At 47.7% G+C, this 20,821-nt stretch overlaps 1 protein-coding gene across 1 annotated transcript; it reads left to right on the top strand.

Moving 5' to 3' along the window:
- The first annotated feature begins 9,019 nt into the window (after positions 1 to 9,019).
- LOC307206024 (uncharacterized protein) lies at positions 9,020 to 20,688 on the top strand. Its single transcript, XM_079958838.1, has 5 exons — positions 9,020 to 9,362; positions 14,087 to 14,255; positions 17,921 to 18,098; positions 18,184 to 18,255; positions 19,579 to 20,688. The coding sequence occupies exons 1-5, from the start codon at positions 9,296 to 9,298 to the stop codon at positions 19,741 to 19,743; spliced, it is 651 nt and encodes a 216-aa protein (XP_079814964.1). The 5' UTR covers positions 9,020 to 9,295; the 3' UTR covers positions 19,744 to 20,688.
- Positions 20,689 to 20,821: the final 133 nt, after the last annotated feature.

The raw sequence follows: 20,821 nt of genomic DNA on the forward strand, positions 1-20,821 counted from the left end.
CTTTCTGATTTGATCCGAGAATGCCCCTATTTCACCCACCAGCTCCTCCAGCACCGAGCTCAGGGAGGAGGAGGAGGAGGAGGAGGAGGAGGAGGAGTTGGTGCTTGGCCCAAGCCATGGTGGGGGCAGTGGCAGTTGTGAGGGAGCATCCCCTGGCCTCTCCATGGCCACTGCTGCCAGTCTCCTCGCTTGGGCAGCTCATGGCGGCTGTGGGTGAGGAGGGGGAGAGGCTGCAGCCGCCAGGGCCCAGCCCTGGGCCACCTTGGGCAGGTAGAAAGGGGAAGCAGAGCAGAGCGCAAGGAGTCTTGTTTTTTATTATTATTTTAAAAATGCTTTGTGCATCCACATCCTATATTGCCCCTTTCTAAAATTTATTTGTGTGTGTGTGTGTGTGTTTGTAAATCTAAAGGTAAAGGTAAAGGTAAAGGTACCCCTGCCCGTACGGGCCAGTCTTGACAGACTCTGGGGTTGTGCGCCCATCTCACTTAAGAGGCCAGGGGCCAGCGCTGTCCGGAGACACTTCCGGGTCACGTGGCCAGCGTGACATCGCTGCTCTGGCCAGAGCCAGAGCCAGAGCCGCACATGGAAACGCCGTTTACCTTCCCGCTGGTAAGCGGTCCCTATTTATCTACTTGCACCCGGAGGTGCTTTCGAACTGCTAGGTTGGCAGGCGCTGGGACCGAGCAGCGGGAGCGCACCCCGCCGCAGGGATTCGAACCGCCGACCTTTCGATCGGCAAGCCCTAGGCACTGAGGCTTTAACCCACAGCGCCACCTGCGTCCCATTTTGTAAATCTACCAAAGAATAAAATAAAATTGGGATTAAGGAGTTTTCTCAGGGCATGGGTACTATGTCCCATTGGGGTAGTGGGGGTGGCACTCGCCCTTCTTCTGATAGGAAATGCTCTGCAGGTGGGGGGAATGGGGGGGTGAGAAGGGTCAGTTGGGGGAGTGAGAAATGTCCCTATTTTCATCTGTTGGAGGGTATGGAGCTATGTGCAATGAAAACTCAGATGGTGCAAGGGTCACTGCAAACCGGATCAAACACGTGTTGGAGCACATTATTCTGCCTACCATGTATCTATGAAGGCAATGAAGAAAATCTACCCCAACGTGTTCATTGTGTCCTTTTCTGAGTGACTCAAACTTTGTTAACATGGATTCCATGCATATGTAAGGCACTCGGTTACCCAAGAGACCAACACTCCGGCTACAACGTGGCCCCTCTGTCACGGGTTGCTGAAGAGACCCAGCTGACCTCTGCAAAGAATTGGGCCTTCAGAGTTGTGGGACCAGATCTTTGGAACTCTCCCCCCCCCCTTGAAATATGCCAGGATCCTACCATTTGTGCTTTTGACAAATGCTGAAGGCATTTTTCTTCACTCAGGCTTCTTTGGTATAATCTTGTTAATTTGTCCACAACCATTGCTGAAAGCCAGGGGAGGAGGAAGGGTGTGTGGTAGGGGTGGTCCGCCCTGGGTGTCACCACTGAGGGGGGTGACAAAAAGCTGGCCGGCACTCATCGTGAGGCCTGAAACAAATACCCCAACACTGAGACAGTCTGGAACATATGCAGTTATGGAGTGATGCAGGATTTAGGATTGCCAGGTTGATTTCTGTCTTTGCTCGTGAGCCCTTAAAGGGCAAGGTGTGACAAGTGGAAATTCAGAAAGTGAAGCTTTTCCTACCCTGTTAATGTGTGCTGTGGTGGGATACCCTCTTTAAAGGTCTTTAAAGGGACATAATTCCAGATGGTGGCAGAGGCAGGAACACCCAAAGCAATCCTAATGCATTCCTTCTGTGTGGTGACTTCTGTTGTGACGCTAAACCCTTTCCTTGAGCTATAACAAAGCAGCTCAGCTCCTCAGCGCCTTGCTGTTTTTCGTGCTTCCACCTGTAGCACCACCAGGGAGGAGCAAGACAGGCCTGAACGCAGACCACTGCAGCACACTCCCGGCTAGTTGCAACAAGCCCGGCATGAACTCCTGGCCCAGATGCACCACAGGCCTCCCAGATGCTTCAGAGGCCCAGGCAGCACCAGCTGGAGTGCAAAAATGCAGCTGCCTCTGGGCAGGGATTGTTGAAGGTGTGTTAAAGGGGGATTTCCTCTTGGGAGAGGGAGGCAGAAGGAAGGGAAGAGGCAGTTTCACTTAAAGAGGGGGGAGGACAAGCAGAAGGCAGCCCAGTTTTGCCTTCCAAGATCTGTTATTGAGTCTCCATCGTGGTGCCAATATGTGCCACTCAAGAAACCATTAACGATGCCTTCTTCTTCCCTCTCACTCACTTACTGTATGTGATTCCAGAGCACTCTCAGGATCCATCCAAACTGGTGTCTCCCAGAGCTACTTTGTTCCTACTTTACGGCTGTAAGCTGTGTGTGGAATTGCAACTGACTTTCTACACTTTGCGTGGGGTAGCACACTGTGTGTGCAATCACTTGCTCGCTCGCTCGCTCGCTCGTTATTTCACTGTAACACCCTCTTAAAAGGTTACACACTTGTGGAGCTCTATGGATAGAGAAGGGGCAAACATAGTGACAAAACAGCACTGGCTGTTAAAACCAGAAAAGGAAGTGTGCTTTAAGAAGGCAATACTTTAATTTGTACCACAGTGCTTTTTCACCTAAACACTATTCTGTGAATTTTTCATTTTTTAAAAAAAATGGCAAAAGGTGTTTTAAAAGCTTGAAGAAAAAGCCCTAGTAAAATGGCACCATTGTGTCAATAGTAGGGTTGGCATATCTGGACACCCCCAAAATTGTTAAGCTTTCTTCGCAAATTCCTCCCACCTTTGAAATCCCAGGTGTATGGCAGCCCTGGTCAATAGTGAAGGTGTGCCTAAGAGCTTTAACATATGGCCTGTTTATTCATGCATCCTGATTTACTTACACAAAGCTTATGTGGTTCTTACATCATTATATCCAATATTCATTGAGCGTTTGCTCTGATTTGTTTCCTGGGCTGTTATATGGCGGTGAGCATTCAGCCTGCGTTCATCCTGATCTGTTTGCAGGATGTTTACACATGTTCCCATTAGTAATTCCTTAGTCCCACACTTTTCTGTGCAATTCCTCATCATTTTCCAACCCCCAAACATCTGTTTGCTTTAAATGGATTTGTTGCACCTGGGTGACAAAGCCCTGCAATCTACTTTAATCTTTCAAACCTACCGGTAATGTTCTGGTATGCACTGACAGTCTGGAGGCTCTCAAAGTAGTTTTGTAGGCAAGGCTTATCTGTTGCTCTTTCTTTCTCGGGACAGTGCCTTCTGACAATGCAGCATTCATTTCAAGTTAACTGGGAAAATTGTCTTCCCCTGAGACAAGTACTGTTAGTTTTCTGACACATTTAAAAAGTCATTTTCTTATGGTCTCTCTGAGTGTCCCTTATTTTGGAGTTCTTCCCATAGCTCACCTGCCCATTATTTCACTGCACTTGCCAAAATGGAAGGGGAACCCCAGGCTCAGACAACAAACTTCTGGAATTCAGGCCTTAGCACGGAAAGTGCCCAGTGCTCTCAGAAACCTCATCAGGAGGGCTTTAAACTGACTAATGTGGGGGAGGAAGACAGTGCTCCTGAAGGTAGGAGTCTATCAATTGATGAACATGATCATCCAAATGTCATAGACCAAATGGAGCAAACAGCTCGCAGACCTAGTGGTGGGAGGAAAAAATCCTTAAATAAGAGACACGGGGGAATGATTAATGGACTTCAATGTCTGTACACTAATGCGCAAAGCATGGGTAATAAACAAGATGAGCTTGAGCTCTTGGTACAGCAAACTAAATATGACATAATAGGCATCACTGAAACCTGGTGGGATAAGTCCCACAACTGGAATGTAAAAATGGAGGGTTACAATCTATTTCAGAGAAACAGACCAGACAAGAAAGGAGGAGGAGTGGCGTTATATGTCAGGGATGTGTATACCTGTGAAGAGATCCAAGATTTAGAACCTCAAAGCCAAAGTGAGAGCATTTGGGTCAAAATTAAGGGAGAGATGAATAACAGGGACCTCATTGTGGGAGTTTACTATAGATCCCCAAGCCAAACGGAAGACATAGATGATGCCTTCCTGGAACAGATGGCCAAGCATGCAAAAGGAAGGGAGATAGTAGTAATGGGGGACTTCAATTACCCGGATATTTGCTGGATGTCAAACTCAGCCAAGAGCATAAGGTCAAACAGATTCCTCACTGGCCTTGCAGACGAATTCATTGTCCAGAAAGTGGGAGAAGCAACAAGAGGAACAGCCATTTTAGATCTGGTCCTAACCAATGTTGATGACCTGGTTAGTGGGGTAGAAGTGGAAGGATCATTAGGCGCGAGTGATCATGCTCTTCTGAAGTTTACTATACAGCGGAAAGGAGCAGCCAAGCATACTAGGACTCAATTTCTTGACTTTAAGAAAAGTGACTTCATAAAACTTAGGGAAGTGCTGGGTGAGATCCCATGGACAGTAATACTAAAAGGAAAGGGAGTTCATGATGGCTGGGAGTTTGTTAAGAGGGAGATAGTAAAAGCACAACTTCAGGCAATACCAATGAGACGGAAACATGGAAGGTGCCTAAAGAAGCCAGGATGGCTATCTAAAGAACTTTTAACTGAGTTAAGCTTAAAAAAGGATGTGTACAAAAAATGGAAAAGGGGGGAAACCACCAAAGAGGAATTCAAACAAATAGCCAGCACGTGTAGACACAAAGTCAGAAAAGCTAAAGCACAGAATGAACTCAGGCTTGCTAGAGAGGTTAAAAGCAACAAAAAAAGGTTTTTATGGGTGTGTTCGTAGCAAAAGGAAGAACAAAGAAACAGTGGGGTCACTCAGAGGAGAAGATGGTGAAATGCAAACAGGGGACACAGAAAGGGCTGAACTCCTCAATGCCTTCTTTGCCTCAGTCTTCTCCGATAAAGAAAACAATGCCCGACCTGAAGAATTTGGAGCAAATGATTCAGCAGAGGAAACACAGCCCAGAATAACTAAGGAGATAGTACAAGAATACTTGGCTAGTTTAGATGTATTCAAGTCTCCAGGGCCAGATGAACTGCATCCAAGAGTATTAAAAGAACTGGCAGATGTGATCTCAGAACCACTGGCAGTCATCTTTGAGAATTCCTGGAGAACAGGCGAAGTCCCGGCAGACTGGAGGAGGGCAAATGTTGTCCCTATTTTCAAAAAGGGGAAAAGAGAGGACCCAAATAATTACCGCCCAGTCAGTCTGACATCAATACCAGGGAAGATTCTGGAGCAGATCATTAAGCAAACAGTCTGTGAGCACCTAGAAAGGAATGCTGTGATCACCAATAGTCAGCATGGATTTCTGAAAAATAAGTCATGTCAGACAAACCTGATCTCGTTTTTTGACAGAATTACAAGCCTGGTAGATGAAGGGAACGCAGTGGATGTAGCCTACCTTGATTTCAGCAAGGCATTTGACAAGGTGCCCCATGATATTCTTGTAAAGAAGCTGGTAAAATGCGGTCTTGACTATGCTACCACTCAGTGGATTTGTAACTGGCTGACTGACCGAACCCAAAGGGTGCTCATCAATGGTTCCTCTTCATCCTGGAGAAGAGTGACTAGTGGGGTGCCACAGGGTTCTGTCTTGGGCCCGGTCTTATTCAACATCTTTATCAACGACTTGGATGATGGACTCAAGGGCATCCTGATCAAATTTGCAGATGACACCAAACTGGGAGGGGTGGCTAACACCCCAGAGGACAGGATCACACTTCAAAATGACCTTGACAGATTAGAGAACTGGGCCAAAACAAACAAGATGAATTTTAATAGGGAGAAATGTAAAGTATTGCACTTGGGCAAAAAAAATGAGAGGCACAAATACAAGATGGGTGACACCTGGCTTGAGAGCAGTACATGTGAAAAGGATCTAGGAGTCTTGGTTGACCACAAACTTGACATGAGCCCACAGTGTGACGCGGCAGCTAAAAAAGCCAATGCAATTCTGGGCTGCATCAATAGGAGTATAGCATCTAGATCAAGGGAAGTAATAGTGCCACTGTATTCTGCTCTGGTCAGACCTCACCTGGAGTACTGTGTCCAGTTCTGGGCACCACAGTTCAAGAAGGACACTGACAAACTGGAACGTGTCCAGAGGAGGGCAACCAAAATGGTCAAAGACCTGGAAACAATGCCTTATGAGGAACGGCTAAGGGAGCTGGGCATGTTTAGCCTGGAGAAGAGGAGGTTAAGGGGTGATATGATAGCCATGTTCAAATATATAAAAGGATGTCACATAGAGGAGGGAGAAAGGTTGTTTTCTGCTGCTCCAGAGAAGCGGACACGGAGCAATGGTTCCAAACTACAAGAAAAAAGATTCCACCTAAACATTAGGAAGAACTTCCTGACAGTAAGAGCTGTTCGACAGTGGAATTTGCTGCCAAGGAGTGTGGTGGAGTCTCCTTCTTTGGAGGTCTTTAAGCAGAGGCTTGACAACCATATGTCAGGAGTGCTCTGATGGTGTTTCCTGCTTGGCAGGGGGTTGGACTCGATGGCCCTTGTGGTCTCTTCCAACTCTATGATTCTATGATTCTACTGTGTAAGTGGTGTGATTTTCAAAATGCACATAAAATCCAAAAACAAATAGGCCCAGATGATTGCTAGATTACCATACTTTATTCAGAAAATCCACTCTACCAAAAAGAGAGAGAAATCCTAAATATGTTGGAATATGCCTACACATGTTGTACGTGAATGTTACATCCTTGTGTGGCCATCAGCGGTATCAAGAGTGGAGCAAGCACAACCTCACTCCCCTCCACACATCATAGGCCAAATCGGGAGAGATATTGTTTGAGACAGCCTTTTATTCCCAACTAAGATCTTGAGATCTTGCTGCTGCTAAAGGCTCTGGGAGATAGGGGCACTTTTGCTTCTTGTTTTTAAAGGGTAAGTCTCCAGGTTAGTAGCAGAAACAAAGCGTATTTAAGTGCTGGCCAGGAGGGAGAATTTCACTGCTATTTTTCTCTGCCTCCCGTGGTTGTGCATTCAGACACGCAGATCTTCTTTGCTAGTCCTCCTCATGCATGTCTGGAGGGAGATTTTGTTCTTGAAAAGGAAACTGCCATGCAGGTGGAGCGAAGCTAGATGAAGAAGAAAATCTCTGGATCTGTGCCTCTGGGGCAAACCCGGGCAAGCCCAGGAATCCTGCCCCGCAGCCTGCTGCTTTAAACTTGCTGGCTCCCTTCCCCACCTCCTTCCCAGTCCACTCAGAAGTCCAGACTTCCAGACTCCTCACCCTCACCCACTAGACTCCACTCCTTCCTAACAAAACAGCTGCCTCTGGGGCAGGATGGGGCGTGCCAGGGGAGACAGGCCTGCTGGTCCAACCCAGGCCTGCCATCTTCCCTCCCTCAGGCAAGCCAGGGTGGAGAAGGCTCATGGAATGCAGCCCGACTGCTTCCAAGGGTGTGGGGCAGCCAGCCCTGACACGCGCCCCAAGTCATTGGGCTCTCTTGGCTCGTGGCTTCCCTCACGCCAGGACTGGGTGGGGCCCCCTCCCTTTAATCTCTCTGTTGCCAGAGCCTACCACCCTTTCCTGGGCTGTTTCCACAAACTTCCCTGAGCTAAGAAACAGGGAGCCCCTCCCCCTGCTTGGACCCTGTCGCTGCCATGAATTCCCTCTCCGCCTCCACCCTCCAGCTGCTGTGGGTGCAGAGTCTTGCCTTACAGGGTTGTTGGGAAGGCTGCAACCAGATAATGCAAGTGAAGCCGCTTGAACATTCTGCAGTACAGTAAAAAAATCAGTTTCCAAAATACAGGTACCCCACAAGCTTCCCACAGAGCGTAAGCCAACTTCTGTTCTCTCCTCCGATCTCTACTCTTTCTGTCACACGCACCTCTATTCTCCCAGTGCAGTAGCACCCCAGATTTCCACCCAGAATTCAACCCTGCCTCCACCTCATTACATACATTCCCATCACCTCATCACTACCTAAGTGGTGGGTGGGGGACGCATAGCACATGCCTTAGCTCAGAGCAGATTATGGGGGGGGGGGTTTGAATTTGGTTTGACACAATCCTCGTGCCTGCTCTGATCCCCTCTAGATTCTCAGTAGCACACATCTCAAACATTTCTCCCAGGCTTCAATGCCATACCCACTCCCATGGGGGTAGCCAAAGGGGGCAGGGAGGGGCAGCTGCCCCCCATCAATAAAAATCAATAAAAATACATAGCTAACTGAGGTCCTGGCTACGCCCATGCCCACTCCCCATTCTTCATGCATTCAAAAGGATGGACCTCTGAGACCCTTTCCTGCCATCCGTCCCTTTATGTACAGTGGTACCTTGGGTTACATACACTTCAGGTTACAGACTCCGCTAACCCAGAAATAGTACCTCGGGTTAAGAACTTTGCTTCAGGATGAGAACATAAATCTGGTGCTCTGGTGGCACGGCGGCAGCAGGAGGCCCCATTAGCTAAAGTGGTGCTTCAGGTTAAGAACAGTTTCAGGTTAAGAATGGACCTCCGGAATGAATTAAGTATGTAACCAGAGGTACCACTGTATTTGACTGATCAACTAATACCAAATTAGAAATGAAAACTGATATAGGCTTTAAAAAGTGTGAAACAAGTAAATTGCTTGTTTTGAGATCAACCGTATGATGTACAAAGCAGCAATCAAAGTATAAAATGCAAACTGTAACACCCCCACAGACACTGAGATTAGCAGATCAGAATCTCCCCAAATTTATGCTCAAACCCCTCAAATTTATGCTCAAATTTATGATCCCCCCCCCAAAGTGCTTCCTTGCTCTTCCAGCATTTGTCAATGGAAGCTCTGTACAGCTCATCCCCTTGGAATATCCCCCCCCCTTGCCATCTGCTGCACACCTGCCTCTTTGGGGGGCACTGCACTCTCTTCCCCCTCCCCACAAGGGTGTGACATAGTGCACAGACACACACACACTTGCCCTGAGGGGCTAACAAGAGAGGGGAGAGGAGGGTGTTGGGCCTGTTAGAACTGGCCAATTCTAGCCCCACCTCTCTGCCTCTGCTAGGTAGAAATCCAAAAGTTCAAGAAGGGATGCTGTGGGTGGTGACGGAAAGTTGCACTCTTCGAAGAACAACCTGTTGGGTCCAGAGAACTGGTGGTCCCCTTCAGCCCTGGGGAGAAAAGGGGGCGCATTCAGAGCCTCCCTTTGCTGGAGTAGGGAAAGATCTCGAAATACCCACAGCTTGAGCAGATTAAACATCTAGATTCAGGGTGGCCCTGATTTTTGCAGCGAATTTCTCTCGAACAAGCGGCAACTCTCCTGTGAGGACCTCCTAGCAGAGATGGCCTTGGCTGATCTTCACTACACCACAGGCATCAGCAGTGGATTCAAGGTCTACATCTTGGAAGGTGAGTCCCACAAACCCTTGCCTTTAATGCAGTTTGTGTGCAACTTGCAGTGCTCACTTTTGCAGCCGCAGAGGCAGTGGGATCTAGCGGTTAAAATGAGCACATCCCCTTTAACCTGGCTGAGTGCTGAGCCTAATGCTGCACACGGATCCCTGTTCCTGCTACACCATGTATCAGCCATATCCTGAGGGCATGAAAAGCAATTGCAGGCTCCAGCTGTGCTCGGCCTGGGAGAGGGAGCACTCTGCCTGCCACCATCTCGGCTCTTCCAGGTGTCCCCACTTAGATTCTCCTCAGTGGCCCACTTCACAGGGCCGGCCACTCTAACACTGCCTTGCTCCACCCCCCACACCCACACTCCCGATTCACCCTTAGAGGTGCATATTAGAGTGGAAGTATATTGGGGGAGAGAAAATTTTCCATTTTTAATTTGAATCCGCTTGCAGTATTTCGTTCGCACATTCACCTCCTTCTGATTTTTCAATATGCATACTTTTATTTTTATTTGTTTTATAGGTTTATAGGCTGCCTTTTGAAAAAGGAAAACAGTTTATCCCCACCAGCTGGTGGTTCCTTTTAGATTTGCACACATTACTCTTGTCTGTGTCTATCCTCCTTCCCCCACTGTTGTCTTCACAGTTGGAATTTGGATTGTATGCTCTCTGGGGCAGAGGCTTCTGTCTTTTACAGTGATTATGGTAACACACCATGTGCTCATCTTGACTGCAGCCCACAAAAATAAGGGGTGTTAGAATCCCCTTTGGGTGGGGGAAGTGTTCTGTCTTACCTGCCTAGAGCAGGAACAGTGGGTTCAGCTAGGGAAGGGGGTCAACAAAGGCTCTTTTGGCACATTGAGACCTATCGGATGTATTGCATCAGTAGCTTTCATGAACTTGAACTCACTTTGGCAGATCCAGGCCGTATTGTCCTCAGCTTCACGCATATGATGTGAAGTTGGCTCTCATCCCCCATAGCTTTCCCCACCACAAATCTGGGCAAGCGCTCTGAAACAAGCGAGAACTGGCATGAATATGGGACAAGGTGCACTGCTAATTAACTAATCCCACAACCTATGGACGCAGGTCTAGAGGCACATTGCATACAGAAGTGGTGTCGGGTGCCACACCAGTACCTGTCTGAACAGGAACCATTAGTCAATGCCATTGCTCCACCCACTTTGAAAAAAGGAAGGAGCATTCAGCCCAGACATTTTCTTTGAGGTCCAGACTTATGCGCTCAGAAAAGGCAAGTGGCATTGCCTACCTAGAGCTGCACATAGAATGCAGATGGAGGGAACTGCGTATGTATTTGAATGGTTGGCCTTAAAAGGGATATCAGGGATGGGGAAACTGTGGCCCCCCAGATGCCTTTGGAATACAGCTCCCATTATCCCCTAACCTTCGGTCACGCTGGCAGGGGATGATGGGAGCTTGAGTCCCAACAACCTCGGGGGGGGGGGCTACAGGTTCCCCATCCCTCATCCCTGTTTTAAATAAATAAATAAATAAATGGATGAATCAATGAATGGATGAAAACCAAGTCTCCCTGCACATAGACACCTAGCATGGCTCAGCTAGGCTCTTTTCCCAAATGTGCTCATTTTTTATGGGTATAGGATTTTTAATTTCTTTTTTTCTTTTTCTTTTTTGAATGAGGGGCATTCAGAATGGGATCTGCACCCTGAGGCAGTTCAGTCCTAGGAGGGCAATAACAAGTCCTTTTCTGCATCTGCCCTAAGACTTTGAGTGTTGCCGTTCTCAACAGGCTCATTCAGAGCAACTGACCCTCACAAGCCTCACGTGCAGCCCAGACAGCTGCTCTAGTCATCATGGCAAACAGGAGGCAGCCCCACATGGGGGGTGGAGAAGTGCTGCTGCTCAAAACTCCCCTGGTCTTTTGGGTCTGTGGCCAAGCAGGAGAGCGTAGCAGTGCATTGCTAAATCAGACTGGCCCTGTGGCATTGACTAGAAGCCTAATAAAAGTGAAGATCATGTTCCCTATGTGATTATACAGGAGTGGGTGGGGTGGGGTGGTAAAGCTTATATTCTTTGAACCGCCTGAGACCCCTGGGTATAGGGCGGTATATAAATTTAATAAATAATAATAATAATAATAATCCCTGACAGGTGCCAGACAAAGTCAGTTTAGGAGTTTTTTAAAAAAGTTAAACGTCTGCATCTCAGGGGGGAAAGCATCTGAAAACAGAACTTGGAAAGGCGGTCATTTTGCGGAATTTGTTGACACCTGAGTATCTTTCCCTTTTGTTTCTGAAATCTTCATGGCTACAAAGTCAGCACAGGACTATTCCCTTTATCTTCAGTCTTGGAGAAAAGCAGAAGGGAAACTTGAAGGAAGTCCAGAGCTTTCATTCCAGCCATCTCTGATTAAAGGATTCTTGATAGCAAGATTAGAAAGACCCCTCCTGGACAGCTGCTACCATTCAGTCCACACCATGTAGAGAGAGACATGCACACCAGAGCAAGGGCTCTGTGACCTCCGCACTAAACAATAAAATAAAATTCTGCATCCAGACAATCTGAATCCTACATTTAAAAAAATGAATGTTGATGCCTGATATGTTGCTTGTGCTCTTTTTTTTAGACTCTCATTTAGCATAATTTATTCTTCAGTGTTTCCCTTCCTGCATAGTTTCTAGTCATGGGGAGGAGCAATGTCAGGCACCACTTTTAACCACAGGAAATCAAGGTTAGCTACTTCTCTGGCATTTCCAAATGTGCTGCTCACACCTGTTTTTAGATGAAAGCAGCGATTCTCCAGATGTGGTGCCCAGTGCCATGTTCTGTGCCTTTTCTGTGCTCCTGTGGAATCATGGCAAGCACACACTCAAGAAAACAGATACACGATTATAACATGGCTGCTTTTCGTAATAAGGATCCCTGCCAGAGCCACAAAGCCTGACATTATTGTACACTGCTGAATGCTCTAGTCTGCCCGCTGCCTTCATTTGTTCTGCGAGAGCCTCTTCTGGGCAAAAGCCCTGGTGGTGTTTGTCCTTTTGGTTATGGATATAGCAGATTACACAGGATGTTATCAACAGTTCAAAATTGACTTCCCCCAGTGCAGTATGTGAAGCAGCACTTTAGTATTCATGCTCATGCATGTACTTGCACAAGCACTTGAATCAAGATGTATCCAGCCCTCTACTCCTTAGGCCCTCCAATCCTAAACCTGCTTACCTGGGAGTAAGTCCCATTTAATTCAATGGGGATTACTGCTGAGACAACGTGTAGGATTGCACAGTTGCTGGACTCCCATTTCCCCTGACTGTTGGCCATACCTGTGGGAGTTGATGGGAGCTGGAGTGCAATAGCATTCTTTGCTCTAGAGGCTCTGAGAAGGGGGTTCAGCCTTAAAGACTGACAGCTGTTGCTGTCTCATGCTGAGCAATCTTTTAAGAAGCCCTGCTATAAGGCTGTTTTCTGCAGATGCAATAGAGGCGATGAAGAAGGTCCTCTTTGCCATCACCGTCGCCACTTGGTAGGCTCAACATTGAGCTCTAACCCGTGTCTGGTCCGATTTCCGCCACCAGCGCTCTAGCCGTCTCAGTGATTGTTTCATCACCCTCAGCTCCAGGAGAAAGTGAGGGAGAAGATGCTTCGGAGCCAGACAGTCAATAGCCCTGGTTAACTCCGTATTCCAACGGGTCACTGGGGAATCAGCTGAAAGGCCATCAACATGGGATAAAGCATCCCCTACCACTCTCTGGAAACCGTTTGGATCCATTAAGTGGTGGGGGCGGACCATCCGAATTGGTCCCACCTCCCTGCAGAGGGGAAGGGTAAATTATTATTATTATTATTATTATTATTATTATTATTATTATTAAGGGTCTCATAGAAATCCAGTTGCACCAGGAAGTGATCTGACCATGGCACTTCTTTTGTTTTGCTTTTACTTAGTGTCAGATCACCAACATCCATAGAGGTGAACACCAGGTCCAAGGCATGTCCGCGGCTATGAGTTGGGCCAGACTTATTCAGGGACAGCCCCATGGAGGCCATGCTTTCCATGAAGCCCCGAGTGGCCCCTTGTAAGGTTGTGTTGGCATGGATGTTAAAATCCCCTAGGATAAGGTTACCAGGCATCCCCATTTCCTGGGGACAGTCCCTGGATTTACAAATCAGTCCCCATACAAAATCCATTGAAGCTGACTAGTGTCCCCGGATTCATTGAAAACAATCTGGTAACCTTACCCTAGGACAACCAAACTAGGTATCTCCAGGAGCACATCCATCACGACCTGAAGCAGCTCAGGCAGGGAGTTCTTGATGCAGGATCCTTGACCTTCTCTGGGTCTCCATGCCTTCTGCCCAGTCACCATTGCATAATGGGAAACCCACATTTGCAGACACAGCCAACTTGCTTGCTGCCAGTGCCAGGTCCATTTTTGCTCTCATGCCTAGTCCCAAACCACAACACCCAGGGCCAGCCCCAGACATTTTGGTACCTGAGGTGAACCACAAAATGGTGCCCCCTTCTCACCAGGAAAGAAGGGAGGAGTGAAGCTCAACACCAGGAGCAATGGGGGGGGGGATAAAGATCTACATTGGGATCCACTGCCTCCGGGGACCTTGCTGCGTGAGGCAGTTGCCTTGCCTTGCCTCATGGGTGAGCCATCCCTGACGGCACCCCCATGCAAGTGTTCCCGTCCACCCTGCTGTCAAGTTGCACTGCAAGATGTTTCATTGGCGCTCTCTTTCCAGGTCAGTCATCTTTTGAGAACGAGGCGAGGTTCCCCCGCTTCCCAGCCCATCGGCTGCCTGTCTATGCCATCAAGCGCAAGCCCAGTGTGGATGTGAGAAGCCCTGAACGGAGCTTGCATGGGCAGAGAGCGTCGAAAGTCAAGCGATCGACCTGCTGGCCTGTGGCAGCGTGAGTGACCTTGAGGACACCAGGGGGCGTTGTAGCATAAGGGCTCAGCCTTTTTGAAGCAACTTTTGAAATGTTTGGGCTCCGGCCTCTGGCAACCCTTAAAACAGCCCTGCAAGGTGTGTCAGTCTGCCCCTCACCATGGTGCTCATGGCCAGCCAAGGGTGACACAAGACCTGCTGATTTATAGGGTTCTGACATCCGGTTGCGTCACAATCTCCAGGCACAGCTTCGCTCTTTAAAGCTCCATGTCCAAGAGGGTTTGGGTTTTTGCCCTGGCACTTCCCCTAGGAAAACCCCCGTTTTACCAGTGAATCAGGCAAATGGTTCTCCATAGAAAACTGCTGGTTTTGCCAGGGTAGGGGCAGAAACAATGGCTTCAAGTTGTAAGACAGGAGGTTCTGACTTAACACCAGAAAGAACTTTCTAACATTAAGAGCTGTTTGACAGTGGAAGAGTCTCCCTCAGGAGGTGGTGGACTCTCCTTCCTTGGAGCTTTCTAAGCAGAGTTGGATGATGCTTTTCTTGTATGATGATCTAGTTGAGAGTCCTGCCTTGCAGGGGTTGGACTAGATGACCCTTGGGGTACCCCTCCCCCCACTTCGTGATGCTATTATTCTCTCCCAGCCCTACCTGGAGATGCTGGGACTGAACTAGGGGTCTCTGCATGCAAAACAGGTGCTGTGGCACTTCCTCTAATCCCGCCAGCTCCCCGTTGTGCAAGAAGAGTGAGCCCAGACTGCACAGCCCAGAAGCATCTGTCCCAGGGCAGGGTTTCCTGTGTGCCTTCTGGGCGCTCTGTGCTGGGTGCTGCCCAAGTCACAAACAGATTCTTGCCACTTCCAGGTTGACGGTTGAACAGCTAAAGCTCTGAACCGCGCCTAGAAAATACTGTCTGCAGTCCCGGTGGAGCTATGTGTAGTGGGGATGTTGTTAGGAGAAGACAACGCAGGAAGCAAAATGGGTGTAAAAGCATAGATATATGAACATACAGGATTTGATTTATTATAATTATGAAGACAGCTCTCTCAGTTCATTGACCAAGTACTTTACCACGTTTTATCCAATTTCTCCTAATGTTTTATCCAATTTTTCCTACTCTTGTGGAGTAGGTCACTGTTATTCCCATTTCATAGATGGGGAAAATGAGCCTTGAGTCCAGAGATCATGATTTGCCCTCACCTAGTCCATCTTTCAATAAGCACTGAAGGCCACTACTTTTGCAAAACATGTTTTTATTCTGAATTAATTTGCTCTAACATCTGCTTTTAGAGCTATGCAGTTGCTGGCATACGTTAGAATCCCCGATGCACTGATAAATGTGAGAGAAGCAGTGCAGCACAGTGGTTAGCATGCTGGACTAGAACTTGAGAGACCAGGATTCAAATTCTCCCTCAGCCATGAAGCTCACTGGGTCACCTTGGGCCCATCCTATTTTCAGACTAACCTACCTCACAGGATTGTTGTGAGGATAAAATGGACGCTGTAAAAACCATGAGCACTGTCTGGAGGCCCTTGGAGGAAGGGTGAGATATAAATGTAGTGTAGAAAGTGAAAAGCCCTTCCTTATCCCCAGTGCTATTTTTCTAGAAAAAGAGGTGCTGGAACTCACCACACCTTGTTCTCTTAGCATGGCAAAGGCACCACCTGAGTTGTGGCTGGAAAAAAAGCCCTGCTCATTCCCACTCTTCAGTCTAGGTCGCTGTGTTAGTCTGACACAGTCAAAATATATATAAAAATAAATAAATTGTCCAGAGGCACCTAAGAGACCAACGAAGTTTGTTCTTGGTATAAGCTTTCTGAAGAAGTGTGTATGCGCACAAAAGCTTATACCAAGAACAAACTTCGTTGGTCTCTTAGGTGCCACTGGACAATTAATTTTTTATATATATTTCCACTCTTCAGTGGTTAGAGTATTGGACCCGAGAGACTAAGGTTCAAATCCTCACTCAGCCATGAAGCTCACTAACTAGTCATCCTCAGGCCAGTCCCAATCTCTCAGCCTGACCTACCTCACAAAGTAGTTGTGAAGATTAAATGCACAAAAGGATAGTCATGTTTGCCACAGTGCGCTTCTTGGAGGAACAGTGGCATACAAATGTACAAACACACAACTTTATCAAATGTATTCAGAGTAGAAGACTAAATTTCTTTTGTAAATTAGGCATTATATTTTCTGTAGTTAAGCCTGCAGGTGCACATATTTATAGGCATGCCAATTGTCTGGAAACGATGGTTTCCTATTTTAAAATGGTCCCAGTTCCATGGGGACCAGGCGCATTTTAACTGGGAAGGAAGAGCCTTGGGCAACTCATTAATTTCTCAGCTTCAGTCCCTCAAGTGTAGAATGAATAAGCTGTATAGACTATTTTATATTAATTGTATAGGTTGTGCTTATATTTAAAACAAAACTGGGGGTAGGGATGAATACAAGCCGTAGTTCTGTCTGTGGGTATAAAGCTGTAGTTAAAATGACTTACAGGGTGACACCCACATTACTGGGTCGCCTCTTCAAGATGCTCTGAGCCATATTCTGAAGTCTCGTTTCTCCAGATGCCTCCTTCTCCTCTGCCAGTGCATGAAGACTAACAGAGGACATGGGTTTCTGCTTTCCTCCCAGTTTATTGTCACAACAACCCTGTGATCAGGCTGAGAAACGGGACTGGTCCAACGTCTCCCAGAGAGCTTCATCTAGCCACCTCCTGACCAGCAAGTTCTAGCACAGGGTCACTGCTTAGCCTGGCATCCAAGTGGCAGAGAACTGCCAAGAGATCTAGTGTGGGGTCAGGCATGCCTCCTTCCGCATTGCAGGCAGGGCTTAACTTCCACAGGGAAAGTGACAAAGTGCAAGACTTTAAGGAAGAAGCATGACGCTCCATCCCTAATCCCTGAAGTGAGGGGGGGGGTTGGTGGGTGAGGGGAGAGCACTTTGCACCACTTCTTCACGGCTGTTTCCTGTGATGTGAGGCTAAGACCCCAGATTCCAAAGAAAGACTCTCTAGATTATTATTATTAATTAATTAATCAATCAATCAAATGTACAAAGAATGGATGCTTTTGAATTATGGTGCTGGAGGAGACTCTTGAGAGTCCCATGGACTGCAAGAAGATCAAACCTCTCCATTCTGAAGGAAATCAGCCCTGAGTGCTCACTGGAAGGACAGATCCTGAAGCTGAAGCTCCAATACTTTGGCCACCTCATGAGAAGAGAAGACTCCCTGGAAAAGACCCTGATGCTGGGAAAGATGGAGGGCACAAGGAGAAGGGGATGACAGAGGACAAGATGGTGGGACAGTGTTCTCAAAGCTACAAACATGAGTCTGACCAAACTGCGGGAGGCAGTGGAAGACAGGAGTGCTTGGCGTGCTCTGGTCCAGGGGGTCACGAAGAGTCGGGCACGACTAAACGACTAAACAACAACAAATATGCTATCTTTCATCCATAGATCTCAAGGCAGTTCACAGCATGGCAATTGGCCCTCAAATAGGCTGTGGCTCCGTGCAGGAGCAGATTCCACATATGGATTAATCTAGCCCTGTAATCCAGTATCATTTGTACAGTGGCGGAGCATATGCCCGCGCTGTAGTTGGTTAAGGGAGCCATGGACTCTGAAAGGTTGGAAACCTCCGATATATTGTATAGGTGACTCTCTCTATCTCTCTCTTCAGCTCCCTGGAACAGAGGGTTCCTCCTGCTGCACAGATCCCGATAGCTGTTCCCTGTGTCACCACGTCCAGACCTGAGCCTTGCAGAGACTCTCAAGCACTTCACCCATCCTGCCCACATAAATGCCCCCTGCGGAAGCCCCTCCTGGAGCCAGCCCTCACTGTCTCCCAGTTGCAGCAGGTAAGTCCTGGCTAAGCGCTCCTTCCACCTTCACCTTGTCGTTCCTCATCTCCAGCTCAAAACACCTCTTTCCCTGATCTTTCAGATGCGGCCTTCAGTTATCACCTGCGCACCCCGCCGGAGCCGGCCAGAGAAACCTGAAAGCACCAGCTCTGCAGTGAGTCCCCATTTCCCCTTCTCTCTCTCTCTCTCTCTCTCTCTCTCTCTCTCTCTCTCTCTCTCTCGCAGTCTCTTCCCCAACCTGCTGACAAAGGGTTGATGGGAGTTGTAGTCCAAGCCACAGAGAACTAAGCTTTTCTTAGGCAGGAAGAAGGGGGTGCTTCTATTTATTTTCATTCTATTTTTGTAAAGTTTTACATTATTATTTCATGTTATAATGTATATAAAACAGAGATGCCAATTATAACACCAAATGACCTGCTTATTGAGCATTCATCCTGATTTGTTTGCAGGCAGATCATACAATGTTGGATATTTAGTAAGCATCCATTCTCATTTGTTTGTGGGAAGATTAGAGGATGGTTGCATCAAACCATCAAATTCCTGACCTGCTACTTTCCTTATTGCAAAACATCTGATCTCTTAAGTGGGTTTGTTGCGCAAGACCTCCCAATCAATTATAATGGTGCGACCTGAATGTGTCAGTACAGTGGTACCTCAGGTTACATATGCTTCAGGTTACAGACTCCGCTAACCCAGAAATATTACCTTGGGTTAAGAACTTTGCTTCAGGATGAGAACAGAAATCGTGCTCCGGCGGCGCAGCGGCAGCAGGAGGCCCCATTAGCGAAAGTGGTCTTCAGGTTAAGAACAGTTTCAGGTTAAGTATGGACCTCCGGAACGAATTAAGTACTTAACCCGAGGTACCACTGTATGTGATTGAACCCAACCCAAAAACAGGAGCTGCCTGGAAGTGTCCTCAGGTGACTTTTATGTCACTGTAACTGTCATGGCTTCTCCCAAAGGATCATGGGAATTGTAGTTTGGTCACACTGCTGAGAAATCTGTTAGAGACCCCTAGATTTGCCAGACCCTCAACATAACTGCATTTCCCAGGGAATTCCCAAAATCTGTATATGAGGCCCCCTTTTACAGCATAATGTCAAATATTTGTTTGTGCAGAGTACATGCAGTCCTGATTCTAATTCACACCCAATTCCCATATATATTTGCTCAGATAAGCGTGCTGTGCATTTGGAAGGCAGAGAGGGGATGGTAGAGAAGGACCTAGAGGAGAAGTCACAGAGTAGTTACTCCCCCCACAGAGCACCCTTTAACCACCCTGCTGTCTCACAGCTGGGGGGGAGAGGTTGAGGGTTGCTTTCCATATATCTGTTCACCGCCTGGTTTTCAATTCACATACGGGATTATGAGCACAGAACCAGATGCTGAGGGGGCAGGAGAGCAGGCCAGGTTATGGCTTTTTGCAGGTGTCATCAGAAGCCCATATTTCCTGACCAAACCTGTTTTTCCCCAACAGATCACCCCATCAGACCGCAGGAGCACAAGCTCTGATCCTGCCCCCCCACAGAGGCTCCATGCATGGACCACGGGCTCTGTGGGGCCTTCAGCACAAGTCAGCAGAGAAGCATCTCCCAAGCAAAGAATCCAGCGTGCAGACAAGAATCCCATCCCCAGCGCTTGAAGCTCTTTGGCTTTGACCTAGCAGGTCCCTCCTGTGCCCCTGTTGTCCAGCAATGAGGAATCCTCCAGATGTTGCTGGACTCCCGATTCCCATCAGCCTCAGGCAGGGGAGCCAGCAGGGAGAGACGATGGCAGCTGCAGTTCATCAACATCTGGAGGGCCACAGGTTCCCTGCCCATCTGTATTGGCTATCCTTGGACCCCTAAGCCCAACCCCCATCCCTTTTTATGGCCAAGTAGCTGTCCATATTCCTACACCATGTCCCTGGCTCAGTGCCCTCCTTCCCTACACCTTGTGTTCTTATTCCCCTTCTAGACCTACAAATTGAACTGCCTTTCCTGTCTCAAACCCATTTATGTGAAAACCCTGCTGGTTCCAATGGAACTGACTTCTAAGTCAGCATCCTTCTTTAACAGAAGAATTGCTCTTGCCCGGTCAGATACCACGGAGGGTCCATTCCAGTCCCATTTTGCTTTCAGCAGGAGCCAGGCCAGATGGAGCAGGTGCAAAGGCAAGAGCCCTATAGTGACCCGGGTTCCAGAATGGTGATGTGTACAAAGCCTAAAATTCCAGCCTCTGTGCTGTGCACAGAGACTGGAACTGGAACTGAGAACGGAAAGTCTGAAAACCTCATACACTCCAGGAGTCCAGGTGATGTGTAGCCAGCAGGTGATGGCTAGAAACTTCCCACCTTGGTTTCCCCAGTGCAAACAAGCAGATAAATTCCAAGAAAGTACAAGAAAAGAAGAAATAGTGCCTGATCCAGCACTCATAGGAAGATCCAAGAATCACAAGTAGCCTCTGACAGAGGAACCAAACTAAGACAAAATATGGACCCTTTCCTACGTGGGACTCAGCCCTGAAACTGGAGGAGAGCCATTTTAAAAACCACATCATTTTATATTTCTCTAATTCATGAGTGTCAATAAAGTAGCGTTGAACTGTGTCTTGTGTGTGCAGTAAGATTTCTGCTTGTGGTGCTTTTGGGTTTTTTGGCCTCAAAGCACTCTCTGGGTAAAGTGTTCAGGTTTGGTAACCAGCGTTGGATCTCCATTCACTTTGTAGAAGTAATTGTTGCC

Source organism: Podarcis cretensis, assembly GCF_951804945.1.
Source record: "Podarcis cretensis genome assembly, chromosome: 17".
In the NCBI taxonomy this organism is placed as follows: domain Eukaryota; kingdom Metazoa; phylum Chordata; class Lepidosauria; order Squamata; family Lacertidae; genus Podarcis; species Podarcis cretensis.

Bases quoted from the DNA above. Each gene is read 5' to 3' on its own strand.
- LOC307206024 (XM_079958838.1), top strand. From the start codon at position 9,296: ATGGCCTTGGCTGATCTTCACTACACCACAGGCATCAGCAGTGGATTC. The intron at 9,363-14,086 runs GTGAGTCCCACA...CTCTCTTTCCAG, and splicing joins CAAGGTCTACATCTTGGAAG to GTCAGTCATCTTTTGAGAAC. The intron at 14,256-17,920 runs GTGAGTGACCTT...CTCTCTCTTCAG, and splicing joins ACCTGCTGGCCTGTGGCAGC to CTCCCTGGAACAGAGGGTTC.